This window comes from Conger conger, chromosome 11 (assembly GCF_963514075.1).
Source record: "Conger conger chromosome 11, fConCon1.1, whole genome shotgun sequence".
NCBI lineage: Eukaryota > Metazoa > Chordata > Actinopteri > Anguilliformes > Congridae > Conger > Conger conger.
The window spans coordinates 40,558,642-40,578,641 of NC_083770.1; the positions used below are offsets into that span (position 1 = coordinate 40,558,642).

A 20,000-nucleotide genomic window follows, 5' to 3' on the forward strand; every position below is an offset into this window, starting at 1 on the left:
CATGTTTAAAATATGGGGACTTTTTTTTTGTTCCTTTTCAAAATTGTCAGTACTCTGCAATAATTTTAGTGGTGTCTCACCCAGGTCTGGCTGATAGTTCTGGAAGTTCTGTAAAACTCATAAGCAAGTGACGTGGTTATCTGGAAAATGACACCACGGTGAACTGTGCTATGAATGAAAACATGGGGCTCTTCCCAGAATGCCCCTGAAAAGAATTTAATCCCTGCTGAAAAAAACAGTTCCAGCTATGTTTTGAAATAGCTGGAAGCTGGTTGACCAGTTCAGACCAGCTCCCAGCTTGACATGGTTTCACCAGCTCAAGCTATGTTTTGAAACAGCTTGTCTCTGGTTGAGCAGCTATCACTAGGTGGTTGACCAGCTCATATCCACCTAAGACAAGTGTCATGACCAGTGTGGCCATGCTGGTTGACCAGCTTATTCCCAGCTAGACCAGCTTTATGACCAGCTCAATTTTCAAGACGGTCAAGCTGGCATAGCTGGATTTTACAGCAGGGATGTTCGTCATGCTACTCAGGGTCTGCAATACATTGTTTAAGCATTGTGTGAATGCCTGGTGGTTGTTTTTAGCAGCACTTAAAACCTTTCTGCTCGGAGACTCTCTAACTGAGCGTCAGGCAAAGACATCAGACAGCTTTTTTCGCTGATGCCGTGGCACGCTCTACAGAAGGCCCAGTCGCCGGGAGGTGAGCCTCAGTCTGGTGCTCCGTTCACTCCGAGTCTCTGTTCCACTCGCCCCACTGCCATGTAAAACAAGTCGACACGCGGATGTTTTGTTTAATAAATGTACTGTTTTTGTGCTAGTAAAGCACATTCTTTGTTCTCTTTCTGCCCCGCCCCTCCACACGCATGCCTCACGATCGTCATGGCGATAAAGGTCCCGTCCCCACAACACACCCAGCATTGTGTGCAGGGAAATGTACCTCCTAAAATAGCCCTCGTTTCACTGCGTGAAGGACACTTCTCTTCCTCCTCCTTATGCTCATCTTCCCGCCCTCCGCTCACAGGTGACCGCACCGTGCGGGCTAAACGGTGTGTGTGTGTGTGTGTGTGTGTGTCAGACGCACACATTCCACACGGAGACAGAGGCAGATTTTGACATTTAAGAACCAGCAGCCCTACAGAGGGGCTTTTCTGCCATCCTGTCCCGTTCAGGTAGAGAAGCCATTTTAGCTTTGGCTGGCAGTGACCAGCGTAGCCATGGAAACGCACTCACAGGTTTAAGACCTCGTCCTGAACATGTTCACAAAATATCCGCCTGTGCGTCGAGGCTGAAGTCTAAGCAACGCGCGTCATCTTTCTGAGAAATGTAATAACATCGCAGAGATTAACTTAAAGGAGATTACAAGGGACACGTTTTTAATAATGCAGCTTTTAATAGGCGGAGATACGCACAGGTACACACGCACGTTGGGTGTAATCATGCTAATCCAGTAATCCAAGAATCAGTGCTGCAGCCGGCCTGGGTTACAGTTATTTAGCTGATGCTTTTATCCAAAGTGACTTAGTTGATTAGACTAAGCAGGGGCCAATTCCCCCGGAGCAATGTGAGGTTAAGGGCCTCGCTCAAGGACCCAATAGCTGTGCGGATCTTATCGTGGCTACACCGGTGCTTGAACCACCAACCTTCCGGGTCCCAGTCATGTAGCTTAGCTACTAGGAGCTCGTTCATCCCCACACAAACGCACGTCCAGTTTGTCGTATCAGCGTCAGAGTTCAGAGTGACAGAATCAGGGGGAGGGCCTTCCTCACCTCTGCTGGAAGTAGACAGGGAGGAAGATGGTGAAGAAGATGATGACGAGCAGGAGGAAGGTCATCATGGCCAGGGCCCTGATGTTCCGGCAGCTTCCGAGCCTGCGCCGGGAGAGAACCGTCACCATGGCGACCGGCTGAACCTCCCCCCCGGCCCCCGCCACCCCTGTCCCTGGAGGGGGGGGCCCAATCAGCGGCAGCCTGACGACCCCCTCCGCCATAGCCCCGCCCCCCTCCGGCCCTGTCCAATAGCAGAGCACGGGCCCCTCCAGCCACACCCGTCGGAGGCCCCCGGCCTGAGCTGGTGCGGGCAGCCCGGAGAGCAGCTCGGCGTTGGGGGACAGGCAGGGCACCCCCCCGGGGGGCAGGGGCACGGCCGTGCGGCACAGTGGGCACTGGAAGCCCTGGGGGTGCGAGGGGAACAGGCTCATCCGGGACAGGCACACCAGGCAGAACGTGTGGCGGCACAGGGGCAGCTGGAGCGGAGCCCGAAACGCCCAGTCGTAGGCCGAGAAGCAGATGGGGCACTCCGGAGCGGGGCCGGGTGCCGAGGGCAGGGCCGAAGGCTGCAGGACGTCCCTCAAACTTCCAGCCTCGGGGGTGATGTCACTTTTGGGGGAGTCGCAGCAGGGCAGTGAGTCCTCCACATTTTCATTCACCTCCATCTCCTCTTCAGCCCTTGTGCCCTCCTCCACCTGGTCCTACAGCGCACCCCGCAGTCTCAGACCACGCTGTCCATCGCTAGACGCTTCCTTAGCAATACACACACACGCACACGCCTTACAGCGGTGGTCCTGGAGAGCCGCAGGGTGGTTCTGGCTTTTGTAGTTACTCAACACTTAATCGACCAGTTAAAGCAGTTGAATACACAGTTAACTCACCTCACCTGGTTTCTTGGGTCTGAATCGGTTGCTGATACTCAGGCGAAAACAAAATCCAGTGCACTCTGCGGCACTCCAAGACCAGGAGTGAGGTGCCTTACAGGCTGTTTTAGTCCGGTTTCTCAGTTGTGAAAGTTTCCTCTGAGTCTTGCAGACCAAGTAAGCCCTCCTCCTTTCTTCGGTGCGGTCTGTGAAGGCGCGTGCTCGGTCGGTCGGTCAAGTGAACCTGCACGGAGAGGGATCTGCGTTCCTGATCCCGCTGTGCCGCGACGATCCCTCATTTGTTTTTTTCCGCTCATGTGACCGGAGAGGGCGCCCCCAAATCGGCCGGGGCCGGCGGGGCGTCCTGAGGGGATCGGAGAGGCAGAGAGGCAGAGAGGCAGAGCGGCAGAGCACTCTGACGCCAAGCCTCTGCAGTGTTTGTATACGATCAGCAGAGTCCCGAGTTCCTAAGCTACCAGCCCAAACAGAGACGGACGTTAAACAGAACATCAGCTGGCCAACAAATAAACAAACGCTGAGCTTTACTTCATTGTGTCCCGAGTCCACCTAACGCTCCATTCACTTTCCAAAAACCAAAGGCCTGAGGATTCTTCTTAAAACTGCCACTTTTTAAGAAACTGACGAAAATTTAACTGAAGATGAAGCAAGCTGTCTCAGTAATGCACCGAAGAAAAACCTGCTGGCTCCCCTTGAAAAACTGTAAAGAAAACTTTTGCATGACATGATTTATGTAGTTCCAACAAGACTAGTCTTTGCATAAGCTACTTCAAACTTCAAACTAAATATACAAGTATATGTATAAGAACAGCCTACTTCATCTTGGAGTTAAAAGTCCATAGTCATCATTTTGAGTGTGTGATCTTCGTAACTATCGTAGTTTCAAAAGCATACAAGCATACATATTGCATTATCCACAATCATCGCTTGAAGTGGGATCTATCTTTTCTTTCTAATGTATGAGTATAACACTAATTTTCCTCACATCAGTCTAATTGGCAACAGTATCTTTGCCATATACAGTAAAATACAATTTTCATGCACAATTCAATTCAACTCAGTTATGGAAACTATTGAGATGCCTGGATTATGTAAATCCAACATTTTATTTCCTGGAGTGTGATGGTGATTTTGGTCCTGATTCTGAACTTTGTGGATCTGCACAAACACTGTTTACTGTTAGAATACAGGAAATAAAACAAGATACCTGTTTGTGGGTATGCCTAAGAGAATAGGTTGGGATTAGGTAGGAGCCTTTTTAAGGAAATAAGGCAAATCGTCATATGTTTTGCACAAAGGCGGATTAAATTCAGACCTTGAAATGTTCATGTAAACTTGAGAGTCAAACTCAAACTTTTTATTGTTAATATCAAAGCCTTTATTGTGCTTAGTTTACATCCTCCCTGATTCACCTTTTTGGAGTGTGCGCCATGCTTCTTAAACATAACAGCGCTGTGTGTAATTTGTATATGTGACATGAGCACACACAGACCCTGCGGTCCAGAGCTCGCTGGGCTGTGCGCATGCAAATCTGCGGCCTGTGGGATCTGCTCCGTGGCACCTGTCCAGGTACGAAAGGAGAAACGACGGAACCGAGCAGAAAGATGAAAGTTCCGCTTGTGCTCAGTTTGCACTCCGCTTCCTCAAAGGACACATAGGAAGCTTTAATACGTGGAGCTCAACCAAAAACTTCGCCCAGATGAAACGGCCTCGGTGATCTCAGTCTCAAAGCCCCTGAAGCGGGAGGTCTACGCAGGTAATGCTTGCACACCATTTGACTAGCATGATTATTTTTTTCTGGTGTTATTGCAGTATTCAAATCCAGTCTGATGTGTCCATCAAGAAAGGGGGAGGGGCTATAGGGAGGTTGGGAGTGTGACTGACAAGGTGAAGGCTGTCCAATCATTCACTCGCCATTAAGGCACAGTATGACCAGAGGACTGATTCTAACCTGCTGAACAGGTATCGCACAAGTTGAACAAGCGGAGCTAACAGACAAGCAGGTGAGAACATCAACAAACTGGACTGGCAGTGTGTATTAAAGTGCTTTTATGGTTGAGTTCGTACTCAACACACTAATTAACAATGCTAGGACATGTGTTCATGACCACAGGCACCAGTCGATTGGTTCTGTCTGTTTGATTTTGATGGATTTGCCTGTGTTTACACAGAACACATCCTGTATATACAATATTTAACAGTATTCTTGAGTTTTCCTAAACTGTGTTTCTGTGCTGTTCCTGTATGGAGCAAGACAAAACTGTTGTTTTGTTTTCGTGGGTTTTTTTGTGCTTATATAGTGAAATAAAGCTATTGTACTGCTGACACAATCTGAAAAACAACAGGAGACATTCAGTAGAATATTACAATAGTATATATCTTGGATTTCGCAGCCATAAATACAGAATCACTACATGGAAGCAACAGTTGATTAATTTGGCCTACAATCAACATTGGGCCAATATGCGACGTTCTTTTTGATACGTGTCGTCAGTTGAAAAGTAGTAAGAATGTTTCAGAAGAAAATGTGTGTGTTGCACTGCTGTTGTATTTAAAATGGTGCAGATGGTTATGATTGGCTGTGTTAAAGATGACCTAGGGCTCTTTACAATCCGTTATTTTTCTCCTCTTTCCTATTCTCTCCTTGGCCCTCGCTCCGACCATTGGGAGAGGCCAGGAAAAGGAAAGGTAAAGTAAAGAAATGGAGAACTTGAATTAGGCGAATGGAATTCCCTCACTCCTTCAAATGTCAGTTCCGTGGCAGATGGGGAGAGGTGGATCCACAGGTCGATCATTTATACGTCACGCTTTAGGAAAGAAAAACTTCCGTGATGGATGCGTTCGTGTTTTGTCACGAGAAAGGAGCGTGAAGTTCCGAACTCCTGATTCTAGCTCCGAGAAGTAACATTTTACGGGGTGGGAATGTCCTGAAAGATGGCGGGGCTCAGTGGATTTCCGGGTCAGGATCCAGGAAAGGAAAAAAGAGGAGAAGAATAAGCCATTAGAATGAGCCACTCCCCTGCATGGCCCTGTGGCTCTGGTGTCCAATCCTGTCTGCCCGGTGCCAGGGATGGGGGGGTTTCAGTCCGCAGGTCTTTCCTCTTCTCCAGTGGTCAGTGGGCTTTTCACTTATTTGTCACCTCATATCAGATACCCTTGGATCTCTACTCTTGTCTCCTGCCTGACCAGGAAATCGATCAAGGTCCGCCACCTTTAAGGTAATTCCAACCCTTTAATTGTTCTTTCTAAGAGCTTGAAGCTGATGTTAGAAGTTTTCCTGAGCGTCCCGAGTATGTAACTGACGTGGCTTTGAACTGACTTTTGAAGGAGCGAGGACATTCTATTTGCCTAATTCAAGTCCTTAATTCCCCAGTCTTCACTTCCTTTTCTTGCTTCAATTTTTGCTTCCCTAGATGGGTGGAGCAAGAAGTGAAAAATGAACGAATGGAACGATCCCAGAATTCACCAGTAATACAGTCATACCTGTGCAATGCTTGACCTTTAACCCTTGGAGGGTGTGATTTCCTACTTTAGTGGTAGGAAAATGCAAGCATTGCTGGAGAGAATGGCCTGTTACGTCATTATGTTACGCTATGCTATGTCATGTTCTGCCTACAGCTGCAGCTATTGACTTCATTAATGCTGATTTGGCAAATTCAGAGGTTGCTCCCAGATTGGACTGGCCAAACGCTGAGCTTCACTCACTGTCCGATAGGTTAGCACGGTGCGGCCATGCTGCCTGCAGTTCACGTGACGGCCACTTGAGGGCGCTCATTCCCTGACTCCGCCACCCCAGACCCCGGCTGGACCTCACCATGGTGCCGGACGAGGATGCGCAGTGCCCCCCTGCGCCACCAGATGGCGCCCCAGACCTGGAGTGCGCCGTCTGCTTCAGCCAGTTCGACAATGTCTTCCGCACTCCCAAGATGCTGCACTGCAAGCACACCTTCTGCCTGGAGTGCCTCGCCCGCATGAACATCAAGGCCTCGGAGCCCAACGCCATCCTGTGTCCCCTCTGCCGAGGGGTGACCCCCCTGCCCGACCTGGGGCTCCCCAAACTGGAGAACAACCCCACCATCCTGTCCTACCTGCCGATGGCCATGCAGAGGGTGTACAGCGTGCGGTTCAACCGCACCCGGGGGAAGCTCCAGGTCAAAGGGCCCTGTACGGTCAGTCACTCCCTGGATGTGGGGCTCCCGGGCCCCACCCCCACCCCCACCCCTGGTCCTGGCCCCAGGCCCAGGCTGGGCAGGATGCAGCAACTCTCCAACAGACCGCTCTGCCGCGCCCTCATTCTGATCTCTGCAGCCCTGCTGCTGGCACTGCTCATCTGCATCATCATCATCCTCCTCAGATCGCGGGACTGAGCTCACCTTCATCATCATCATCATCATCATCACTGTGAGAATGAGCTCACCTGCATCATCATCATCATCACCCTGAGACTATGAGAATGAGCTCACCTTCATCATCATCATCATCATCATCATCACCCTGAGACTGTGAGAATGAGCTCACCTTCATCATCATCATCATCATCATCATCACCCTGAGACTGTGAGAATGAGCTCACCTTCATCATCATCATCATCATCACCCTGAGACTGTGAGAATGAGCTCACCTTCATCATCATCATCATCATCACCCTGAGACTATGAGAATGAGCTCACCTTCATCATCATCATCATCATCATCACCCTGAGACTATGAGAATGAGCTCACCTTCATCATCATCATCATCATCATCACCCTGAGACTGTGAGAATGAGCTCACCTTCATCATCATCATCATCATCACCCTGAGACTGTGAGAATGAGCTCACCTTCATCATCATCATCATCATCATCCTTATTTAACAAGGGCACAAGCACACTTACACATAGACTCTCTCACACACACACACAGAGGATGACTGATGGATGAGCTTTCTTTCAATAAAGCAATCAGCACTTAATAGGAACATGTTTTTCTTATTTTTTAAATGTTTTTGTGAGTGAATTTTGAACACCATGATGCATCATGAATAAAACCTTAGGAAACTGGATACAATCAGGGAAAGCACAGTTCCAGTAATCTTTTCAAAACTACCAGTATGATTGATTGACCAGTATGAGTTTTGGCACACCATTGATGGCATCCATTTCCTCCTCTCTCCTCTCAGTTTTCCATCTCAGGAACATTGGCAGAGCCAGGCCATTTTTCAGCGGCCATTGTACTCAGAATATAACTGTAAATAAGTGTATAACCTGTTATACTATTCAACGTGTGCCATTTCACCATCTCGTGCAGATACATGGTTAGGCATCAAATGTAACCTGGGGAGAAAAAGGTGAGAAGGATTAGAGTGGCCATTTCATGGTCCTATGTTTCTATATCAGGACCTTTCCTGCTGAGGCTGAGACCAAAGACACTGACCTGAGTGCAATAAAGCGTACTGTGTACTATGCACCATGTCCTACGTACTGTGTACTATGCACCGTGTCCTACGTACTATGTACTATGCAGCGTGTCCTACCTACTGTGTACTTTGCACCGTGTCCTACGTACTGTGTAATGTGCAATGCCTGAAGTATAAAGTGTACTGTGTAATATAGTAGAGTGGGTACCCTTTCAGTTTACTATGACGTTGTTAGTAGTTTTATTTACGGAATAATACAATCTGTAAAATTTCTATCCTGTCATCTAAATAAACATTACGCTAGGTGATTTTGTGATCATGTACATATGCATACAATCCTTTCTGTTTCACTGCAACACAAATTCAATATTAAACAGAATACATGTTGTTCAGGATGTGTCCAGTGCATGACAGTATTAGTACCTTTTAACGCTCTATGTTGAGGCACCAACATCGAGATATCAGCTATGGAGAAATATCTTCTTCTGTGCGCCTCAGGGGGGAAAAAAACGGTTATTAGAGAGTAATTATTTCAGTCTGAATAAATTATTTCATTTAAAAGTACTGCCCAAATTGAAATATATTCGCCACGTTAAAGTCGTAGTTTTGAATGGACTGGAATTTGCGTTTTGGCACCAAAAGCTTAATTAGCTGCAGTACCTCGAGTAACCGCTGGGGTTGGGAACTTCTGGGGGAAGTCAATGCATGGTCCCCAGGGCACAAATGTGGAAAACTACTGGAGGAAGTCGAGTTATATCACAGACGCGGAATCTACTAGTGAAAGGCATGGTGGTTGCCAATACATGTCTGAAAATCATTAAAGTTAATCACAAGATTATGTCATTATGCTCATGGGAGCTTTTCATCGGGAAACTACATAAACGGCCTCACTTACGGAAATATTATAAACATAAAAGCGAGGAAAAAAACTCCCGCCCCCTACCAGTCACGCTCGTAGAAATCCAGATTCTGGATATTTTGCGTGACAGACCGCTGAAAAGGCTGACTCACACGGATTCGTGTATATCCGATACGTGACCTTGAGGAAGTTTTGCAACGGGGGAATGCAATGGCGGAGATTTGATTGCGGTTAGGTTTTTTGAGAGCAGTGAAAGGAAGTGAGTGAGCCGTCTGCTCTTTATTAACTTTTTAAAATATTTATATTTAATATTTCAACTGGAAGCGGATCTGTATTTAACTCTTAGATGTACATGTATAGCTAATTGCGCTCCATTACATGACGACACGTGCACGTTAGATAGAGGGTTCTGAGGCGCTCGCTCCATAGTCGGGTTCTCCCCCCCCCCCCCCGGGATTTCTTCCGATTGGGATTTTTTCCTTCCACGCGACTGTTTGAGGGTTTTTACTCCACTGTGGAGTTTTTTTTTGATGGCTTTCTGTAAAAAGCGATATACAAATAACATTGAATGGAATTGAAAAAGTTAGTCATCTCGCAAATACTGTAGGGTAGCTCTCCACCATAGCCCAAAGATTATAAAAGTCATATTGTGCACCAACTGCTTGAGCACCAACTTGTACGGCTACATTGATAGAAGAAACCAGATTAACTAGAACAATACCCAGGTTACCTTATATATTTTAGAAACAGCCTTGGAATGTTTCATGTCTTTGGAAAGGGACCAGTAGCCATCAAGATAAATGGTAAATGGTAAAGCTGAAGCAGAACTGCCATAGACTACAATGGCACTTATATAGTTATATGTAGATATTGTAGTGTTTTGTATTAGCTATTGTACTGTTCTACTCTGGGTATTCTAGCTGCCAACCGTGGTATGCTAGTTTGTAAGTTGGTTCAATGGTTCCGATTGTATCTGTTCTGTCACGCTAGGACTCGGAACCATACTGTCCTCTCGGGTCCTCCTGTGTTTGATCTGCACTTCATTGTACGTCGCTCTGGATAAGAGCGTCTGCTAAATGCCTTGTCATGGTGTAATGTAACTCAAACTCAAACTGACGGATAGACAGCTCATCGGTAAAACACATTCTACTGAGAGACAGCTAGGTGGAGCCGGACCCTCAGGTATGATCCAGGTGTTGATCATATCGCTGGGGTGTACACCTGCTTCTGTCACCGTCCAGTGACCACTCTCAGAAATAAAGGTACAAATGCTTGTTGCCGAGGTAGTACCCTATCAGTAAATAGAATTGTACCCCTAGCCAGCAATATATAATTAATTTGTGCCTTTTTTGCTTGGAAAATGTACTCATTTGTACCCAAAGAGACCATTACTGTACTGTCAGGGTACATTTGGGAAATTTGATCCTTGAAGAACAAAAATGTCCCTCCACTGTCACGTGTATAGGCTCCTCAACAGCCTGTGTGTGTTTGTATGTGTGTGTCTTTGTGTGTTTGTGTGCGCGCATGAGTATGCATGTGTGAGTGTGTCTGCGTGTCCTTGTGTGCGTGTGTGTCTGTGTGCACACGCATGTGTGATTGTATGTGAGTGCATACTCCACCCTGTAAACAGTTACCAGAAGAAAAATGTGCATGTTTGAGTGTGTCTGTGTCTGTACATGCATGTCTGTATGTATGTGTGTGTGTGTGTGTGTGTGTGTGTGTAAAAGCAACACCCTGTAAACAGCAACCAGAAAAAAAACTATGAAAAAGATCTCTAGGCAGACAGTAATCGCTTGAACGCACCGCTGCTTCTCTGTACTGTTGTAACCCCGACCGCACCCGCAGGTTTGGGGCGGGTCCCACATGATGAATGGCTCCAGGTAGCACTCAGCTATGGGTTAAAAGAGAACGCTAAGACTCTCGGGATGGTGGATGTCCTGGACCAGAGTGGGTTCCCAGTGAGCCGACAGGTTCACACGCTTACACGGGCGTGTGTCTTGGCTAGCTTGTTAGCTTGTTAGCTTGTTGGCGAGGTCTGGGCCCAGGCACATGTGTGTGTGTGTGTGTGTGTGTGTGTGTATGCATGTATGCCTACATACGTGAGTCTGTGTGAGCAGGTGGGAAAATGTGAGTAGCAGTAGTGTCACAGCGCTGCTGAATGACGGCTTTGTCATGTCAGAATCCGCGGCTGGTATGTACCTCGCGTATAATTAAGCATAGGTTTATTTACACGCTGCCGGGTTACCAGGGTGTGGCCTGTGTCACACACACACACACAGACGGAGATCCACATACGTCTCGGTACACGTGGCGCCCTGTCAATGTGTAGGCATGTATGAGCAAGCCTGGTGGTCGAGGGGCGGGGCCATCACCAAGGAGGGGGGGGGGGGGGGGGGTAGAATGAGTGGAGTTTCAGCAGGTTCAGGGGCAGGGGTGTGTAATAAGGGGGTTTCTTGGGGTTTCTTCAGTTCTTGGTGGTCCTGGAGTGGGGCAGATATTCACTCTCAGAGGGAGAGAAGGTGACGAACGTGAAGTTAAGGAGAGAGATGCCACTACTCCATTCTGACAGTCTACAGATGAATTCACATGGACATGAATTCACCCACGGTTTGCGAATCCTAAAACAACCACTGCAATGACCTTATTCAGCAAGCCTAATGGTTTTTACTGCAGTTAAAATGGAAGAAGCATATTATGTGTGATTATGTGATTATGTGTCAGAGGCTTTAGCTGGAAACAACTTGCAATCTCGGTTTCTATATCCCTATACTATCTATATTCTCTATTGAATGTTCCAGTGTGTGTCCACTCTACTGCTGGAACCTTATTCTCTCTGAATGTTATCGTGATCTCCTATCTCTTCCACCCCTTTTGTTTTCCCTGCTGATAAGAGTGGGAGTTCCAGGCTCTTTGATACACCGTGCCGTACCGACCACACCTGGCTAAAGTAACTGCTCATACTATTTTACCTTTGGTTTCTGGGACTTTTTAACATTCTTCAAAACATTTCAAAAATGCGTAGGAACCTTTCTGTAAATGTTCATGAAGTGTATTTCATAAATTAATGTTTTGACCCAGGTCTGTTTCCACACATACAAATGAATATGGTTGCTTGTGTATGTGTTGGTTTTTTATTTGTATCTTCAGTGTAGAGTGGGGGGCAGAGGAGACCCAATCATACGTGTGTACAGAGAACAAGCAATCAAGCAGTGAACACGGCTATCCCACCCACTGAATCCTTCCCTTGTGCAGGAAGAGTGTGTGTGTCTGTGTTTGTGCAGTGAGTGTGTGTGTTTGTGTTTGTGTAGTGATTGTGTGTGTCTGTGTTTGTGCAGTGAGAGTGTGTGTCTGTGTTTGTGTAGTGATTGTGTGTGTCTGTGTTTGTGCAGAAAGAGTGTGTGTGCCTGCACTTGTGTGTAGCAGTGGTCTGTGTGTGTCTGTGTTTGTGCAGGAAGAGTGTGTGTGTCTGTGTTTGTGCAGGGAGTGTGTGTGTCTGTGTTTGTGCAGGGAGTGTGTGTGTCTGTGTTAGTGCAGGGAGTGTGTGTGTCTGTGTGTGTGTGCGGGAAGAGTGTGTGTGTGTGTGTGTGTGTTTGTGCTGGGGGTGTGTGTCTGTGTTTGTGCGGTGAGTGTGTGTGTCTGTGTTTGTGCAGGGAGTGTGTGTGTCTGTGTTTGTGCGGTGAGTGTGTGTGCCTGCACTTGTGTGTAGCAGTGGCCTGTCTGTCTGTGTCAGTATAAGAGCGGTTTTAGTGGCATGTTTATGTAAACCGCCATCTTCTCCATGTTGGAAAAACACACCAGTCCTGGACGATGACGTCCGCCGTGCCGGCTCGGAGCCCGGAAACTTCTCTGTGTTCAGATGGAGCGAGTCGTCAACTGCTGTTGTAGCTGCAGCTGACGTTTGGTGCGGTCTGGAGAAGCACTAGCACCCCCCGGCCCATCCGCCCACGTCCCTGCTCGAAAACATTAAACAGAGATTAAAGTCTGTCACGAGCCGGCAAACTGCGGTAACGTTGTGCATGTCTCCCACGTGGTCGAGGTCCCGCTCGGGAAAACCAGGAAATAGGCCCCACAAGGGGGCCAGGGAGATGAACGCTGAACACTGGGGCCTTTGTTATCCTCTGAGCCGGGTGCTGGAAAGTTACGGGACGCTCGTTTAGGGTTTCGAGGTGCCAGTAAGCGGAAGCACACATGAAGGAAACCGAACGCTGTAACAACAAACCTCTGACCAGTGAAAACTCTAAACGACCTGTTAGGTTTGTTTGAGGAAACGACTGTTACAGTAACATGCGCCCCGCTGCCAAAAGCTGTCATACAGTACGAACGGGAAATGTCTTTGTTCTGTACTCAGTTCCTCAGTGAGGACCTAAGCCATTAACCCTGCTCATTTTTAATGAATGTTACTGGAAGATGCTTTCTGCCTGATGTTTGGGGATTTCACAGGTGAGCATCGTCTGATGAAACAGATCCCAGTAAAAACAACGATAGCTATACTTGAGTTAACTTTCTCAGAAAGTGAGAAAGCTTACCATGAGAAAGCTTAGCCTTACATAGTAAGACCCTTATACACACTTTTCCAGAAGGGGGGGCTTTACCAAAACAAAAAGACATGAAGCTGGCCACAAACATTTATCAGTATTTTGTCTTCTCAATACCCCTTGTTGACCTTGCTGTAACATCAGAATGTGCTAGCTGAGAAGCAGAGACATTAAGGTCGAAGGCTGTCTTGTCTGCTGGGAGAGAGAGAAATCTCCTAGTAAGCACTTAATTCAGAAAGTTGTCTAATAGTAATAAGGATTAACACTAAAGGTTATTTGTAATCATGTGATTGTCTTCATGTTAACACACATTGTCAATTAAGAATCAATTAAGAAAATTACCCTTAAACTGAACTTCTTGTGTTATTTCTGGTAATTATTGAATAAAATCAATCAATCTGTGCCCTGACAGAGATGTATCACATTAAAGTGCCGTTAATGTGGATGTTCACACCCCTCAGATTCCAGGGAGCACAGGGTGAGCCGATGCAAAAAATCACAGGGCTGAAATGGGAGCAGATTTACTGCTGGAGAAGAAATAATCTGCATTTACTGGACTAATTTTTCCTGCTTTTTCTTCTCCCAAATTAAGTCATTTGCGACTGTAAGCATGTCACCATAAACCGAATGAAAATTGACCAAAAAAGGAAACACCGTCCTCAGGCCTGCCGGCGCAGCCTCCGGGCTTGTGGGCGGAAGAGGCTACGCGGCGTGGAGGTAGTCTGCCGTTTTACCAAGATTACTAACCACTACGTAGTTGACTACAGAATCAGATATGTGTGGAAATGATCAAATCAAACATCACCCTCTTCATTTCAAAATTGTCAAGCAAAACATTTCTGATTGAGAGCAAGGACATAAATACTGCAAAAAGAAAACAAGAAAAAAATTGATTAAAGGATATAATATTTTTTTAAAAATTCTATGCCCGGGCAAAGTATCAGTTTTTGTTTCATACATAATTTTGGGTTTGGCCTACACACACCAGACCTACGTGGCTTTGCTCAGTGTGCGGCCTGTGGTTTCAGACTGTGGGTCCGTCTGTAGCTCACACTGATTGGTATTTGACATCTGACACACGTTACAGCCGGTAAAGAAAGTCTGGCATTTACAGTAAACGGACAGCCCACTGGAATCTCCAAATCCCCACTGCTGTCCTGCTGTCTGGTCCCCTTCCAGCCATGGTTCTGGAAACCAGTGAGCAACAGTTTCTGTATGTGACTAACATGCCCCCCATCGCTGTTATGACACCTCATTCCCAAAATGAGCCGGATATCCACTTAAACAAATAAAGGACAAGATGAGTAGACAGAAAAAGGTTATTTTAATATTTTGATGAGTGGAGGTGATGTTTGACTGCACTGCCTGAAGTAAACACACCATTGGCTAAACGTGGAACATGTAGGGTGAGGTTACAGCCAAGAGATGAATGATTTTCATAACCCTTGAAAGAAAAGAGATTCTAATCTTATTTACATTTACATACTGTTTGCTCTGGGACATAAACAGCCAAAGGCTAACTAAGATTTTTTAAAATCTATGTGACATTATATAATTAAGCAATTTAAAAGGCATTAGTCATTCAATTAGTCTTTCAGTCTAATTGTGTAATACAATATTCAACAGCTACGCTTTCCTTCAGTGATTGAAGTTCACAGACTGCTACTGTTTGGACTAGGAAAGCGCACCGGACACAATTGGTCGCTTGATTGGATCAGTTCAGGAATGTTGTTCAGGCAGTATTTCACGGTCTGTTTGGTGGAAATAAACAGTGTGTAGCCTCCACGCTACTCACCATACCCTGCTGAAAATGTCCAACCAAGACTGGCTCTCAGCCGATTTAAGATGGTGCAAGATGTGTTTTCAACACTTCTCGCTGGTCATAGCTGGTCTGTAGGGCAGTGCTGTTGAACTCCACGTCCTGCCCGCTGCAGTGTCTGCTTCAACCGTGCGCTATGCCACCTGATTTCACTACTAAGCTAATTATCTGAACTAAGCAGGTAAAATAATGAGTGAAATCAGGTGGTGGAGCGCACGCACGGTTGAAGCAAATGCCTGTAGACCAGGGGTCGGCAACCCTGGTCCTGGAGAGCCGCAGGGTGTGCTGGCTTTCGTCTCCACCTTAAAATAAGCAACCGATTCAGACCCAAGAAACCAGGTGAGGTGAGTTAACTGTGCAATCAACGGCTTTCATTGATTTTACATTTACATTTACATTTTAGTCATTTGGCAGACGCTTTTAATCCAAAGCGACTTACAAGTGCATAGGTTCTACCACAAGTCAAAGCATCACATCCAGAACTAGGAAAATACACCTGGACTGCTGTTCTAAACATATAGTCGTCATCATAAGTGCAATTTTTATTTTTTATTTTTTTTGGGGGGGGGGTTAGACAGGGATAGGGGTATCAGAAGGGGGGGGGCGGGGTAAATCAGGAGGGAGGACTAAGGTAGAGTTTGAAGAGGTGTGTTTTCAGTCTGCGTCGAAATAGGGGGAGGGATTCTGCTGTCCTGACAGTGGTAGGCAAGTCATTCCACCACTGAGGAACCAGAACGGAAAACAGGCGTGAACGTGCAGCTCGACCGCCAGGTGCCCGTAGAGAGGGAACCGTAAGGCGACCAGAGCTGGCAGACTGGAGTGGTCTAGCTGGGGAGTAGGGGGTGATCAGGGATTGTATGTAATGTGGGGCAGTCCCCTTAGCAGCCTGAAATGCCAACACTAGGGCCTTGAATCGGATGCGTGCGGCAATAGGAAGCCAGTGGAGGCCAATGAGAAGCGGGGTGACATGAGCCGACCTGGGCTGACTGGTGATCAAGCGGGCTGCAGCATTCTGGACCAGCTGGAGGGGCTTGATGCCAAGGAACAACGAAAGCCAGCACACCCTGCGGCTCTCCAGGACCAGGGTTGCCGACCCCTGCTGTAGACCCTGCGGCCTGCAGGATGTGGAGTTCAGTAGTGCTGCTGTAGCTGGTTAAGCTGGTAGAGCAGGGGTGCACAGTAAGGGCCGATCTGTTTCAGGATTTTGTGGCAACTTCTGCTCTTAATGACATAATTAACTCAATCATACTGCATCTTGGTCATTTGTATAAGCACCAGCTACAGTCACAGGCTGCAGGTGTGTCCTATAGATTTCACTGGGATCCAGTACAGGAGTGAACCAGTGTAATCTATAGAGCTGTCAGAAAACTCTGAAAGTAATTGGTTGGAACAAAAACCAGCATGCAGAATTGCCGTCCAGGACCGGAGTTGTGCACCCCTGTGGTAGAGTAAGTGGTGGTCGACTTGTGGACTAGCTGACTATAATATAGGCTGGTCTTGAAGGCCTGGTTAACCAGAAAAAACACCACTTAAACCAGTTTGACCAGCTTTGGCTATTTTGAGATTTTCAGTACAACAATTCCACAAAATCAAAACAATAGTGCTGCAAAAACAATGTGGTTGTCTGTTTGTCAACTCAACCAAAAAGAAAAATGGAAAAACTTTTCCTTCAGTTCGGTTACCCACCCTCCATCATCACGTAGTATCGGTGCCTACTCGAGGTGGCTCGTTTCCAATTCCTTATCTGGGAATGGAATTCCCGATCTGCCGGTAATATCACACATCAATGCACAACAGCGTCGAAGCGCCCGGAAATCTGGACTTCCAGTGAATGTCAGAGGCCAGGGAAAACTCCAAACTATTCTATTATGCAAACTTATATGAAGTCCTGCTAATATAATTTAGACCTACCTATATATGCAACAATGTACTATTGTGTAGGGCAACCCGCAGCCTAGTGGCTAAGGTACATGACTGGGACCTGGAAGGTTAGTGGCTCAAGCCCCAGTGTAGCCACAATAACATCTGCACAGCAGCTGTCCCCTGCTTAGTCTAATCAAATGTAAGTCGCTTTGGATAAGTTGCTTTGGCCATCGTTAAAATGCTATTAGGATTCTGTGTGCATTGTTTGTGAGGTCAATTTCCCAGTGCATGGTTCAGCAGGAGCTGTGAAACCCAACCCATATGCAAACGTGTTTCCTGTTCACAGAATGCAGGCCGATTTGCGTATACTATTTTGAGGTCGACCTTGATATTCTCAGACTTTCTGGTACAAAGTCTGCTTCTTGGTGGTTGCCACTTGAATAGAATGTGTCCACTGAATGTGTGTGTCACAGACCTTATCTTAGGGGAAGTTCATTGGGCAGCAGTCACTCTGAGGGGTGTATTACTGTCAAAGCGATATTTCTCAACAGAGCAGTAAACCGCAAACTTGTGACAGTGTCCCATTGAGGAAACAGAAAACAGAGCTGGGGTGATGCCCACTAACATATAACCTTCAGAACAAGGCTAGCTGGATGGTTTTATTTCAGAGTCTTAGGGTGCATTTGCATGTTCAGACATTCAGGTTACACTCAGAACAAGCAGGATAAATACTGATGATCATAAGGTAGTGTTTGATGTGGTTTCATTTCTTCACCAAACACATGTCAAAACACACAAACTAAAGTGTGACTCAGGCAAGACATCACTAAAGTCGTTATGAGAATGAGACACAGATAAAAGATAATGATGGGGAGGGTGAGAGAGAGGGAGGGAGAGGGGAAGAGAGAAAGAGAGAGAGGGAGGGGGAGAGGGGAAGGAAGAGAGGGACATAGAGGGCAAAATAAATAAAAAGAGAAAAGGGGAGAAAGGGGGAAGAAGGGGGGGAAGAGAGAGCGACAGATAGAGGAAAGAGAGAGAGAAAGACAGAGAGAGATAGATGGAAGGGGGAGGGAGAGAGGGACAGAGAGAGGGAGAGAGAAAGAAACGGAAGGAGAGGGAGGGGGAGGAGTTCGATAGTGAAGCTGGGTGGGTATTTTGGTCCTGAGCGGTGAGGGTGGGGTGGAGTACGATTGGGGGGGAGGGGGGGTCGGCGAGTTGGGCGACTCTCTGACTGTACAGTGCAGTACGCTAGCAGAAAAGTGCCACCGTGTCACCACGCCGTGCGTCGCCCATGGCTGAGGTCCCACCTGAGAGCTCTGTGGAAGCAAGCTGTTAGCCATTGCCATGGTAAGCAAACCTTTCTCATCTTTACTTTCCGTCTCTCTCTCTCTCTCTCTCTCTGGCTTACTGGAGATGAAAGGTCCCCATGACTGCAGAAGTGAGACAGCAGTCAGACGGGTCATCGTACCTGGCCACACTGTACGGGTATGGCTTGAGCTGTCGTGTACATGCAGACAACGCACCTCTTTAGGACACAGGCCCAGCTGAGGTGCAGAGCTAAACACGCTGGCTGGAGGAAGATATGAAGTCGATGAATCAATTAATTCAGATGGATTCAGACTCTTCTTCTGTGGTTTTTCATTGCTGTGAGCTGCAGTCGGTGCATTTCTGCAAGGCTCTTTGTTTGGTAGAACTGGAGGATACTGTAAACAGGACAGCCCGCAGGGTGACCGTGTCTGTGGAGATGAAGGTTACATTCCTACTGGACTACAGATTGTTCAGTCTCCGTTATGGTATAGGCTTATCTCTCAGCTCCAGTTCCCAAGCCCTGGTTTCATAAGGTGTTCTGGTTTATCTCAGATGGGCTCAGATTGATTTTAATAACAGGCCATGAAGTGAGTGGAGCCTATGACTTTGTGCTGTAGAATGGTTGCACTTTGTAGACTTTAGATGGTGACATGTAAACTCCCCAAGACCACAACTTAAATAAGTTTCTTCAAAGGGAACTATGTGTATGTTTCTCACACTTGCATGCACACACAAACACACACACACACACACACACGCACATACAGACATACAAAGGCACACACCCACATACACACACATGAATGCATACACACAAACACACATGCACCCACATATAAGCTAATGTGCTCTCTGTTTCCTGTGCAAAGAGGTGCATGTTTCTCTATCTCTTGTGCAAAGCCATGTTTGCATAATGCCCTATTTCCTGACTGTATGAATCTCCCACATATTTGCATATTAGCTGTAAAGGGGTGGGCTATCTCCATGGTGAAATTCTGGCTCATTCATTTTTATTTCTCACAACATTCCAGACATATATGTTCATTTAGACAGACTGAGGGAAATTCTTATAATAAAAACAGTGGAGCCTGCTCCTGTCAGTATTTCACAAGTACACTTGTGTAAATATGATGATTCAAAAAGACTTGACTTGCACATCAATGGGAGTGAGTGTGTTCAAGGAAATAGCATACTCTGCCATGCTGCCACATTTACTGAGTATTTGAGCAACATGGGACCCAACCCTGTGTGTGTGTGTGTGTGTGTGTGTGTGTGTGTGTGTAGGTGTATGTAAGAGTGTGTGTGTGTGTGTGTGTGTGTGTGTGTGTTGGGGGTGGATTCACCGAAACATTACAAAGGTAAAGGCCACTGTAAGGTCACAGTGATGATCTGATCATTGTGACATCATGACGCATCTACGTGACACCAGACATGTGACAGAGGTCAGAGGTCAGCCGGGGGCACAGAGGATAAAAGTAATTCCACTGAGGTGATGAATCCATTCCACAGTATTTCAAAATGAATCAGTTATAAACGCTCGCCTCGCCCAAAAACCCACTATCTCA

The 20,000-nt window shown here is 46.8% G+C and overlaps 3 protein-coding genes across 11 annotated transcripts in view; all 3 read left to right on the forward strand.

The window, feature by feature from the left end:
- The window catches only part of wdr31 (WD repeat domain 31), a 10,501-nt gene extending 9,721 nt beyond the window's left edge, over positions 1-780 (forward strand). For all 4 annotated transcript variants that reach the window (XM_061261370.1, XM_061261368.1, XM_061261367.1 and 1 more), the window contains one exon: positions 1-780. This exon is cut by the window's left edge and continues 683 nt beyond it. The gene's annotated coding sequence lies outside the window, so the exon portion shown is untranslated.
- Positions 781-4,526: 3,746 nt separating this feature from the next.
- On the forward strand, positions 4,527-8,339 carry LOC133141136 (RING finger protein 223). Of its 5 annotated transcripts, none has more exons than XM_061261551.1 (3): positions 4,527-4,654; positions 5,802-5,869; positions 6,367-8,339. In XM_061261551.1, exon 3 carries the CDS (start codon positions 6,467-6,469, stop codon positions 7,016-7,018), a length of 552 nt encoding a protein of 183 aa, XP_061117535.1. In that variant the 5' UTR covers positions 4,527-4,654; positions 5,802-5,869; positions 6,367-6,466; the 3' UTR covers positions 7,019-8,339. The 5 variants fall into 5 exon arrangements, with proteins under 5 accessions (XP_061117535.1, XP_061117534.1, XP_061117532.1 ...); XM_061261550.1 differs by having other exon boundaries at positions 4,556-4,654; positions 5,329-5,869; XM_061261548.1 differs by having other exon boundaries at positions 4,556-4,654; positions 5,329-5,869; positions 6,448-8,339.
- Positions 8,340-15,470: 7,131 nt separating this feature from the next.
- tor4ab (torsin family 4, member Ab) overlaps positions 15,471-20,000 on the forward strand; it is a 6,848-nt gene continuing 2,318 nt past the window's right edge. Inside the window, exon 1 of one of the 2 annotated variants that reach the window (XM_061261706.1) lies at positions 15,471-15,608. Coding sequence is in view for 1 of the 2 variants with exons in the window: in XM_061261705.1 (XP_061117689.1) it covers positions 18,472-18,474 (3 nt within the window). In the remaining variant the exon portion in view is untranslated. Of the gene's footprint in view, positions 15,609-18,344; positions 18,475-20,000 lie in introns of those variants that run through there. The other variant, XM_061261705.1, reaches the window with a different exon arrangement.